At 43.0% G+C, this 12,238-nt stretch overlaps 1 protein-coding gene across 1 annotated transcript in view; it reads left to right on the top strand.

The window, feature by feature from the left end:
- LOC310647552 (uncharacterized protein) overlaps positions 1–12,238 on the top strand; it is a gene marked incomplete at its 5' end in the record, with an annotated part of 50,894 nt that overhangs the window by 16,564 nt on the left and 22,092 nt on the right. Inside the window, 8 exons of the mRNA XM_083374871.1 lie at positions 1,434–1,487; positions 3,931–4,038; positions 4,925–4,978; positions 5,344–5,397; positions 8,701–8,757; positions 9,087–9,140; positions 10,677–10,730; positions 11,722–11,775. Coding sequence (XP_083230997.1) covers positions 1,434–1,487; positions 3,931–4,038; positions 4,925–4,978; positions 5,344–5,397; positions 8,701–8,757; positions 9,087–9,140; positions 10,677–10,730; positions 11,722–11,775 — 489 coding nt within the window. The remainder of the gene's footprint in view (positions 1–1,433; positions 1,488–3,930; positions 4,039–4,924; positions 4,979–5,343; positions 5,398–8,700; positions 8,758–9,086; positions 9,141–10,676; positions 10,731–11,721; positions 11,776–12,238) is intronic.

Below are 12,238 nucleotides of genomic sequence, written 5' to 3' on the forward strand. Positions count from 1 at the left end.
CCGTTTAATTCTTCCCCATCTGAAGTTATAAATTCCTAACTCTTCAACGAGGGCTTAGTCATTGTGACTGAGAGAACGCAGACGAAACATGTTTCTGATGTGTCCACAAGTAATTAGATCATCGAGGGACCAGCTCTCTAATTCAGCTAATTTCTTGGAGACATTCTGGCCATTGTCTGCGTGGACAAGGGTTTCTCTTGAACAGCCTTTGATTAAAGTTCTTGTAGGACCAGCTGGGCTGTAGTAGAAAAATGACAGGAAATCTGGAGAGTGCCTTTGTGTCTCTATTTAGTGACTATGTGGCTGCTTTGTACGAGTCCATTTCTTGGTTTAGGTGTCAGTAATGTTCGTTACCGGTACATCCAAATACAAAACAGTGGCAACCGGCTTACTTTCCATCGAGGACCTGTCTACTGCGCAAGCCACAAAATATCTACTGACTTCCTCACATCCTGGATGTTAACTCTTTCAACTTCTCCCCTCAAGACGCCGCTGTAGAGCATTGCACGCCGAAACAACTACAGACAGCAATAAATGAGAATATTTGTAGCTCAGGGTTGACATGAGGGCTCCTTGATGCTCTCTGAGCTGGCTTGTTTTCTTGTAGACGTTTCATGACTCAAACTAGGTAACATCATCAGAGCTAGAAGGGAGTTGGGTTTGTGGAGAGGAGGAGGAAGAGGAGGAGGAGGAGGAGGAGGACTACGGGGTCCTTGGTGCTCTCTGACCTTGCTTGTTTCATTGCAGACATTTCATGACCCAAACTAGGTAACCTCATCAGTGCCCAGAAGGGAGGGGGGTTTACGGGGAGGAGGAGGAGGAGGAGGAGGACTGTGGGGTCCTTAGTAAGGTTAGTGTCCATGTTTCACCAGCAACCCAGACTGAAGTATCTGGCGATAAATCAGGCAGGAGTTTCTTCAGCATCCATCTTTCTGCCTTCCAATATCAAGGGATTTGAATTAGAGCAAGGTTTTGCTCCATGGAATAACGCCAAAGCCCTCTTGAAAGATACAACTCCTCGTTTGGAAAAAAATATTGTATAAATTCATTATTTCGTCAACTCTCCAGCAGCTGTGGTGTTCCATCCCACCAATTGTTTGGCTGAATGCCTGAGGACTGCAGGACTCATTGTGAAACAGAGGCCCTTGGCTTCCCTGTTCAAAGTCATGAAATAGGATGAGTCATCTCACATCCTTGGGAAAATACCTAGCAGCTTTCTCTCTTTTTCCTCCTCCTCCTCCTCCTCCTCCTCCTCCTCCTCCTCCTCCTCCTCCTCCTCCTCCTCCTCCTCCTCCTCCTCCTCTTCCTCCTCCTCCTCCTCCATCATGTATCTAGGCCACCCTTTGTGAAAAAGGTCTGTCTAATTAAACTCTTGACCTTTGGAAGACCTTGGCCGTTGATGTCCTCTTTCTTCTTCTTCTTCTTCTTCTCAGGGTCCAGAAGGAAAACCTGGCCATCAAGGAGAAAAGGGCAAAGCTGGACTTAAGGTAAGGGTGGTTGCATCTTTTCTAATTCTCAAAATAATCTCTTCTGCTTTCTATTGGGTCTCTTCCAGTGGTGGCATTCAGCCGGTTCGCACCACTTCGGCAGAACCGGTAGCTGATTTTTTTTATTGCCCAGGCACAGAACGGACGTCCGGAAGCAGCATCCATGCAGAGAACCAGTTATTCACCTATTTGAATCCCACCAGTGGTCTCTTCACCCTGAGTTGAGAGTGTGGGAGACTTCGGGTGATAGAAATCCACTAAACTGGATGGAGGAAGATGGAACTTGAGGGACATGGAAGGTCTTCAGAATACAGAGAACTAGCCTAGGAAGGACAATCTTTTTAGCTCAGAGTTGACATGAGGGCTCCCTGGTGCTCTCCGAGCTTGCTTGTTTTCTTGTAGACGTTTCATGACCCAAACTAGGTAACATCATCAGAGCTAGAAGGGAGTTGGGTTTGTGGAGAGGAGGTGGAGGAGGAGAACTGTGGGGCCCTTGGTGTTCTCTGAGCTTGGCTGTTTTCTTGTAGACGTTTCATGACCCAAACTAGGTAACATAATCAGTGCTAGAAGGGAGTGGGGTCTGTTGAGTGGAGGAGGAGGAAGAGGAGGGGAAGGAGGAGGAGGAGGACTGTGGGGTCCTTGGTGCTCTCTGAGCTCTGTGGTTTTCTTGCAGACGTTTCATGACCCAACTAGGTAACATCATCAGTGCTAGAACGGAGTGGGATTGGTGGAATGGAGGAGAAGAAAAAAAGGAGAGGGGGGGACAAGGAGGACTGTGGGGTCCTTGGTGCTCTCTGAGCTGGGTGGTTTTCTTGCAGACGTTTCATGTCCCAAATTAGGTAACATCACCAGTGCTAGAAGGGAGGGGGGTTTGCAGAGAGGAGGAGGAGGAGGAGGAGGAAGAGGAGGAGGACTACTATCGGATCCTTGGTGCTCTCTGAGCTTGCTTGTTTTCCTACAGCCGTTTCATGACCTAAACTAGTTCTCATTAGAGAACTAGCCTGTCAAAGAGATATTCTAACCTAGCTTCTTCCTTGACATGCTAAATATTTTTAAATTAATTTGTGTTGCTCTGTTGGGAGAAGTTTCCCGACTTGTGTGAGGACAATTAATCAGTGGAACAGCTTGCCTTCATACACTGTGGGTGCTTAATCACTGGAGGCTTTTAAGAAAAGAGTGGGCAGCCATTTGTCTGCAATGCTAGAGGGTTTCCTGCCTGAGCATGGGGTTGGACTAGAAGACCTCCAAGGTCCCTTCCAGCTCTATTCCTATTCTATTCTATTCCATTCTATTCTATTCTATTCTACAATCTATTCCTTATTCTATTCTATTCTATTCTATTCTATTCTATTCATTCTATTCTATTCTATTCTATTCTATTCTATTCTATTCTATTCTATTCTATTCTACAATCTATTCCTTATTCTATTCTATTCTATTCTATTCCTTATTCTATTCTATTCTATTCTATTCTATTCTATTCTATTCTATTCTATTCTATTCTATTCTATTCTATTCTATTCTATTCTATTCTATTCTATTCTATTCTATTCTATTCTATTCTATTCTATTCTATTCTATTCTATTCTATTCTACAATCTATTCCTTATTCTATTCTATTCTATTCTATTCTATTCTATTCTATTCTATTCTATTCTATTCTATTCTATTCTATTCTATTCTATTCTATTCTATTCTATTCTATTCTATTCTATTCTACAATCTATTCCTTATTCTATTCTATTCTATTCTATTCTATTCTATTCTATTCTATTCTATTCTATTCTATTCTATTCTATTCTATTCTATTCTATTCTATATTTTCTATTCTATTCTATTCTATTCTATTCTATTCTATTCTATTCTATTCTATTCTATTCTATTCTATTCTATATTTTCTATTCTATTCTATTCTATTCTATTCTATTCTATTCTATTCTATTCTATTCTATTTTCTATTCTATTCTATTCTATTCTATTCTATATTTTCTATTCTATTCTATTCTATTCTATTCTATTCTATTCTATTCTATTCTATATTTTCTATTCTATTCTATTCTATATTTTCTATTCTATTCTATTCTATTCTATTCTATTCTATTCTATTCTATTCTATATTTTCTATTCTATTCTATTCTATTCTATATTCTATTCTATTCTATTCTATTCTATTCTATTCTATATTCTATTCTATTCTATTCTATTCTATTCTATTCTATTCTATTCTATTCTATTCTATATTCTATTCTATTCTATTCTATTCTATTCTATTCTATTCTATTCTATTCTATTCTATTCTATTCTATTCTATTCTATTCTATTCTATTCTATTCTATTCTATTCTATTCTCCCCTTTCAGTTTAATATTATAGTCCCAGCGGAGACAGTTCAACCATGGGGGACTAGCGTGGTTTCAATTGCTGATGTGTCTGCTCTTCTTCAGGGCAGCAAAGGTCACGAAGGACAGCTTGGAGAGACAGGCCCACCTGGACCTATGGGCTCCACAGGGACTCAGGGCCCCAAAGGATCAAGGGGTACCCTTGGACCTAGGGTGAGAATTGGCTTTTTAAAATTAACTCTTAAGTTATAATCCATTGAAACTGTTCTCCCCCAGTTACCTGCGTTCTACCCACTCATGTTTTTGCCTTGAGATGTCTATCCCCTGTTTACGGCTCTTCTCATCCAGTCATCCAAACGGGATTTTTCTGTAAACTTCTGGGCCGAACTGTACCATATGACCCAAATCGGTCAAGTACTGATTGTTCAGAGGCAAGGCTTTATTGATATATTCTAATAAAACACAATGAAATTCATTCTTTTCCTCTCTCTACCTGCCTGAGCAATGAACTGATATTACTTTGAGTAATAGATTAGAAACGGCTTGAGCTGGTTCCCTACTTAAGAGTCAAAGATGACTATGTATTTCATCCAGGAGGAGAAACAATTTGAGGTTCCGTTGGTTCCCTTCTGAAGGGTCAAAGATGACTATGTATTTCATCCAGGAGGAGAAACAGCCTGAGGCTCACTTGCTGGTGAACCTCAATGGAGACGAGGGTTTGACTTCTAGTATTGGGACCATCAAGAGAATGATGCTGGTCTAGAAAAGTCCAAGTCCTCTTGAATGCCATCTCTCTTTCTGTGACATTATTCCCAGACCCAACCTCCCTTTCTTCTATTTAAATAAGAACTAGAGGAAAGTAGAGAAGCCCACACAGGTTTGGGAGAGAACGGGGGATGGTGGGGGTGAGGGGTGGGGGTCTATTCAGTTTAGAGAAGATCCTGGAATCTAGGTTTCTCAAAGGAAGGGTCTTGAGAGGCTAAAACCTTAAAGAGTGTGAACAAATATGAGCTAGAAAGAGAACATTTGTCTTCCAGAAGCGACTGTACCAATTTCAGGAAGAGCAAGGATGGAATTGACTCTCTGTTCTTCTTGACAGGGACCTCCGGGCCAGATGGGTGTCCAAGGAGAGATGGGATTAAAAGGCTACCAGGTAACTATGGTTTGGGAGTGTTGTGGACACACTAAACTAACCTTTCAGGGACCACACAGTGGTCTGTGTAGTTCTTATCTTGCTGCCTTTTTAGAAACCAGGAACTGTTATTTTCTTGGGACATCTCAGCGTCTTCTCAAATGTGTCCCTTTTTTCCACCCGTGGAGAAAATCCATAGAACGAGGGGTTAGGGTTGGGGTAAGGGAGAGAGAGAGAGAGAGAGGTTCCACCTATCCTGGAGTCCAGGAAACAAAGAACGAATTCAGGTCCATGGTGCTGAAGGCCTTTGGTCAAGGCCCCTGTGCCAAAGTAGACTTCCACAGAGGACGGAATTTCATTGTCATTCCCTTTCTTCTAATCTGCAGGGACACACAGGATCACCGGGCACCATGGGACTTCCTGGACCTAAGGGGGAAAAGGTAAATGGACAGAATGGATGGTGCATAGGAGACTTCAAAAGGAGGAATTAATATGGTTCATTTTTGTTGCCAGGATCTTTTGATGAGAGCCATTTTTCATTCTGTTTTTTTTTTGAGCTTGAAAATCTCTACCCTGGCATCATCCGGCCATTGCTATGGGGAAAGGTCAGGAGCGAAGGAGCTAGGCAGGTATTACAGAACATAGAATAATAAGGTTGGAAGGGGCCTTGGAGGTCTTCTAGTCTAACCCCCCACTCAAGCAGGAGAAACTTTGTCCAGTCTGTTCTCGAAAGCCTCCAGTGATGAAGCACCCACAACTTCAGGAGGCAAGCCATTCCACTAATTAATTCTTCCCCAGGTCAGAAATTTTCTCCTTAGTTCTACGTTGGGTCTCTCTTTAACCTAAATCATAACATCACATCTCTATGACCTTTATGGATGGGTGGTCCCGAGAACCTTACTGGGGGTCTTAGGCAGAGCCCCTGTTTCTGGTCTGGGAAGCTAAGCATGGTCAAACCTGGTCGTTCTTGGATGGGAGAGCTGTCAGCTGATTTTTAATTGTAGTACCAACCATCCTTTTTGAAAAGAATCAAGGACTGACTTCATGAAGACACAAATAAGGAACTCAGTGAGTGGAAATGTCAAGGGATTAGAAACTTTGGTGTCCCAGAGATTTGGTCTGTTCTTGGCCGGCTGATTCTCCCCAACGCCGGCACGTTGTAATGCTGTGGTGCATCCTAGTCAATGATTCTTCTTGGATCAGTCTCTCTGCAGATCTTCAAATAGCCCTTGCCAAGCAAAGAGAAGTCCAGCTGGAAAAACTTCATTTTTCCCTCTTCCAAGTTACAAAGCGATGCTTCCTACCCAGAGACGGTGGACATTAGGAAGGGATCTGTCCTCACCCTCTCCTTTTCCATTCATACTTACTGCAGGTTTGCAACTGATAACAGAGTCTGTGGTGGAATGGAATGGAATGGAATAGAATAGAGAATAATAGGAATATGAATATTGAATAAGAATAGAATAGAATAGAATAGAATAGAGAATAAGGAATATGAATATTGAATAAGAATAGAATAGAATAGAATAGAATAGAATAGAATAGAATAGAATAGAATAGAAATTGGAATAGAAATTGGAATAGAATAGAATAGAATAGAATAGAATAGAATAGAATAGAAATTGGTATAGAATAGAATAGAATAGAATAGAATAGAATAGAATAGAATAGAATAGAATAGAATAGAATAGAATAGAGAATAAGGAATATGAATATTGAATAAGAATAGAATAGAATAGAATAGAATAGAATAGAATAGAATAGAATAGAATAGAATAGAATAGAATAGAAATTGGAATGGAATGGAATGGAATAGAATAGAATAGAATAGAATAGAATAGAATAGAATAGAATAGAATAGAAATTGGAATGGAATAGAATAGAATAGAATAGAATAGAATAGAATAGAATAGAATAGAATAGAATAGAACAGAACAGAATAGAGAATAAGGAATATGAATATTGAATAAGAATAGAATAGAATAGAATAGAATAGAATAGAATAGAATAGAATAGAATAGAATAGAATAACAGAGTTGGAAGGGACCTTGAAGGTCTTCTAGTCCAACCCCCTGCTCAGGTAGGAAACCCTATACCATTTCAGACAAATGATTGTCCAATCTCTTCTTAAAAATCCATCCTTCTACACTTAGCTTCTTCAGACACGCACTCTCAATTTCAACCCCGATTTACATATTTGCACCGCACACTTTGGGATGTTGGGTTCAATTGTAAGATCAAACGGAGCCAAAAGCATTTTCTTTTCCCTACGCTGAAAGAACTTTTACCCTTTTCACAAATAGGCATCGCAGCTCGGGGTGGGGGGGGGGGAATGGCTTGCTTTGCTTCTTCGTGACGATCCGGTCCCAAATCTTCCATTTTTGCTCCATCCTGCACCGGATCCGATGACTTTTCTGCTTTCTATCATTCCTGGCTGCTTCAGGGGTACACTTAAACCGTTATGAATTCATCGGAAGCCTCATTTTGAGAAATGATGTAAGGAGAAAAGTAGAAAGAAAAGAAGGAAAAACCACGAGGAGAAGAATGAATTGGTCTAGGTGCGAGCAAGGAATGGGACAACATTTTTCAAGAATTGCGCAGTGTGGTTTTTAAGGCTGTGCCAGCAACTCCATTGTTATCCGTCTCAATAGTACAGCAGGAATGCAATCGTTTTCAGGACTGGCTTGCCTTCGTCGAATTTCCTTCCAAAGGAAGTGTGCAGGATTCTAACTTTTATTAGTTTTCCTAAAAAAAACACCTTCAGCACATTTTTTCCCTCCCTTTCGCCAACCTGCAGTTTTATGAGAAAATCCCGTCAGCTGGACTTTTATGAGCTGGCAAACAGCTGCTACATTGAGTTTTGCAGTTGAATTTGGGTTCTCCCCCCCCTTATATATTTTGGAACGTTGCTTTATGGTTTAAATTCTTTTTGGACAGAGACCAGAGTGTCCTTTTACTCCAGCTGGCCTGTTGTGTTGAGCTGTACGACCGACGACAACGTTTTCTTCTTTGTGGCTCGCGAGGGTCGCCATTGTTTTCTTGGCTTAAACTGCACTTTATTTTATAATTTGAGCAAGCTCTGCTGGGCACCAGAATTTCCATCCTAAGAAGGCGGTTCGGATCGATGCTAAGGGGGAAAAAAATGTGTTCAAGAAATGATTAGATCAAGGGTCCCCAACCCATGGTCTGTGGACCGGTACCGGGCCGCAGCATGCCAGCAACCGGTCCGCACAAACTAAACTATGCGCCCTCTGGTCCGTGGAAAATCCTTTCTCCACGGAATCGGTCTCTGGCGCCCAAAAGGTTGGGGACCTCTGGATTAGATGGCCCCTGGTTGGGGAATGCATGAATGTAGATCCGCCTTTGTGTGGTTCTTTCCATTCGTGTTTTTTTAAAATCCCATTTATATCCCGCCCTTCTCCGAAGACTCAGGGCGGCTTACAATCTAAGCACAAATCAAATGTGCTTAGCAATAGCCTTCATTCTATGTATATGTCTGCTTATTAGGGCTTTCGCCCCCCCCAGTGGCATTATTACAAAGTCAGCTTATTGCCCCCAACAATCTGGGTCCTCATTTTACCTACCTGGGAAGGATGGAAGGCTGAGTCAACCTTGAGCCTGGTGGGACTCGAACCTGCACTAATTGCAGGCAGCTGGTGTTACTTAAGGAGGCATTAGCCCACTGCTCCACCAAGGCTCTAGCCACCTTTTGCCCTCTAAACCATGTGTTTTGTATTTTTCAGGGAGAACAAGGTGATGATGGGAAGAAAGAGGGAGCCCCTGGGCCACCCGGAGAGAGAGTAAGCTACCTGTCCTGTCCAGGGCTACTTATCAGTAAAGGTCTTCTCAAGGCCAACTCAAGGCTTGTGGCCAATGGTGGGCCAATGCATGATGGTAGGCCTAAGAGGTGGTGGTCAGATGGACCTCCAACCTTGCGAAGAAGAGAAGGGATGGAGCCTGCTGGACCTCTTTTGGGAGATACTTCACTAACTGGAGGCCATCACCCACAAGGCCTTGCTTCTCTGGATAGTTATACCCTCACCATGACTTAAAACACGAAGTAGGGATTTGGAACACCAGGCCGTTTCTCATGTGGTTTTTCGTGTCTTTCTCACCCTCTCCTTTTTAGGGTCCCACTGGCAACAGGGGAGCTCGTGGGGAGTCTGGAGACCCTGGTTATCCTGTGAGTCCTTCTCCAAATACCTGGTTAGGAAATTAACCATCTTGGGAACAGTACCTCCTCCTCCTCCTCCTCCTTCTCCTTCTCCTTCTTCTCCTCCTCCTTCTCCTCCTCCTCCTCCTCCTCCTCACCCATTCTTCTCCTTCTTCTTGTTCTTGTTCTTGTTCTTGTTCTTGTTCTTGTTCTTCTTCTTCTTCTTCTTCTTCTTCTTCTTCTTCTTCTTCTTCTTCTTCTTCTTCTTCTTCTTCTTCTTCTTCTTCTTCTTCTTCTTCTTCTTCTTCCTTCTCTGCAATCTTCTGTCCTTGAAATCCTAAGCCAGGGGTCTTCAAACCCAGGGAGTTGAAGTCTGCTAGTCATAAAAGGGCCAGGTTTGAAGACCCCTGGTCTGGATCCAAGCCCCCAGTTTCATCAAAATGGCCGACTGAGGAATTCTGGGCGTTGAAGTCGACCAGTCATAAAAGGGCCAAGTTTGAAGAGCCCTGTCCTAAGCAGTCTCTACTTGTTCCAACAAGATGTCAGTTCCGTGTGGTATAGACCAGAGGTCCCCAACCTTTTGGGCACCAGGACCGGTTCCATGGAGAAAGGTTTTTCCATGGACCGGAGAGTGTGTGGTTTTGTGTGCTGCCTGCATCCCACGGATGGGGCTTTGCTTGTTTGTGTGGACTGGTTGCTAGCATGCTGCAGCCCGGTACTGGTGCACAGACTGGGGCTTGGGGACCCCTGGTCTAGAGTGCCTGTCATCTCCGTACAACCACGATGGCCGGGGATGTTGGGAATTTTAATCCAACAGGCCTGTTTGGGGGGAAGGATAATTTGGATGTAATTCAGCAAGCGAAAGGTGGCAGAAGGGTAGAGGGAGCAAATGAGGAAGGAGCCACAGTTGCTTTGAGTCAACCATCATATGAAGACCTTGAACCTTCCTTTGAAGCACAATTAGTTCAGTGTTTCTCATCCTTGACCACTCTACGATAGGTGGACTTCAACTCCCAGAGTTCCTTAGCCAGCATGCTGGCTGGGGAATTCTGGGAATTGTAGCCCAGAAAACGAACAATGAGTTAAATGATGCAAAATTCCACTTTATCTACGATGGCTTCCTCCTCGTGTTTGCAAGTTTTCTCTTCTCCTCTCCATCTCCACAGATGCTAATATAAATTACAAAAAGAACTTTAAAAAACACACAAAAAGACAAGTCATCCTGCTTTTCTCCTTTAACACATTGCCTCCGGGGTAGGCTTGTAAAATACAACGTAATCTCTCTCTCTTTTTTTTTCAAAATGCCACGTACCAATGTTTGCATGCCGTCTTCTGGATGTAACTTTGATCTGGGGCAGAAGGATGCTCCCTGCTGCAATGTTGTGGGGAGGAAAAATCTGAATGCCGAAATTTATTTCCAGCAGAGGCTGAGAAGGTCATCCTTTAGTCTTTAAGCTATGGAGAGAAAATAAGAAGTGCGAGGGGAACTTTTCCTTCTGGACCAAACATTGTTGAATGGACCATTCACTTAGATTTTTTCTCTGTCTCTCTCTGTTTTTCTTCTAGGGCCAAGGAGGAGTTGATGGCGAACGAGGAACACCCGGACACCAAGGTTTGCCTGTAAGAAAGTCACTGTGATTGTTGCATTTACTCCCTTTATTCTTCTCAAGAATCTCCTCCAGTGGAAGTCAAAACACCATCCAAGGAGGAGATTCCACAATCTATATTTCTTCTCACCTTGTGCTGGTGTTCTCTTTTCCTTCCTGGGGATGCGGGATGCAATTCTGAAAGCGGTTCTGGTGTGCTGGAAGCCCCCTTCTCAGGTTCGGCAGGAGTCTGTTCTTCCTCTAAGTCAAGGGTGTCCAACCTTGGCAACTTTAAGACATGTCGGCTTCGAATCTCAGAATTGCCCAGATGGCATGGGAGTTGAAGTCCACAAATATTCTGGGAGGTGAAGTCCACATGTCTTCTGGGAAATAAATTGAAGTCCACACATCTTCTGGGAGGTGAAGTCCACAAATCTTCTGGGAGTTGAAGTCCATACGTCTTCTGGGAGTTGAAGTCCACAAATATTCTGGGAGTTGAAGTCCACATGTCTTCTGGGAGTTGAAGTCCACATGTCTTCTGGGAGTTGAAGTCCACACATATTCTGGGAGTTGAAGTCCACATGTCTTCTGGGAGGTGAAGCTCACACATCTTTTGGGAGTTGAAGTCCACATGTCTTCTGGGAGTTGAAGTCCACACGTCTTCTGGGAGTTGAAGTCCACACATCTTCTGGGAGGTGAAGTCCACATGTCTTCTGGGAATTGAAGTCCACACATCTTCTGGGAGGTGAGGTCCACACATCTTCTGGGAGTTGAATTCCACACATCTTCTGAGAGGTGAGGTCCACACATCTTCTGGGAGGTGAAGTCCACACATCTTCTGGGAATTGAAGTCCATGCATCTTCTGGGAGGTGAAGTCCACACGTCTCAAAGTTACCAAGGTTGGACACCCATGCTCTAAGAGATTCCTTCTGCCTAGCTTAGCTCCCTCTTGGTGTCCTATGAAAGATATTTAACAAGGAGGGATTTCCACAGATATAGTATTCGTTCTTTCATTTTTTTCTAGGGACATCCAGGACCCCCAGGATCCCCAGGCCTCAAAGGATCCAAAGGCACTCTGGTATGTTTTGGAAAGTGGACATGGCTTGATGGCTTTTTCATAACAGATCACATTTAGTTGGAGAGATGTTACCTTGAACATTTGTTGCCTTGCTTGACTGAAGGCCACAAAACATCTGTAGAAGAAAATAGCCATTTCTGCATGCAGAGAGGACTCTTTCTTTTACAGATCTTAAGTTGGAATACCCAGTTCCTTCTCTGACAGGCTACTTGTCTATATCAGGAGATTTTTGATTACTTCTTTGTTTATACTATGGAGACACGTTCCATCTTCTGGGCTTAGAGCGGGCGATTCAAAGGCTAGCTGTGTTTTCACCTTGGTGATGAAAGATCTGAAATCAGAAGAAGGAGGCCACCATTGGGTCCCGAGCAAGAGCATTTTGAAGAACCTCAATTAGATGAGGGACTATCTGGTGGATGAGGCAATTGGGGGATTCCAAGGAAGGACCGTTCCATTCAATGGA

This window comes from Vipera ursinii, assembly GCF_947247035.1.
Source record: "Vipera ursinii genome assembly, chromosome: 16".
Classification (NCBI taxonomy): Eukaryota; Metazoa; Chordata; class Lepidosauria; order Squamata; family Viperidae; genus Vipera; species Vipera ursinii.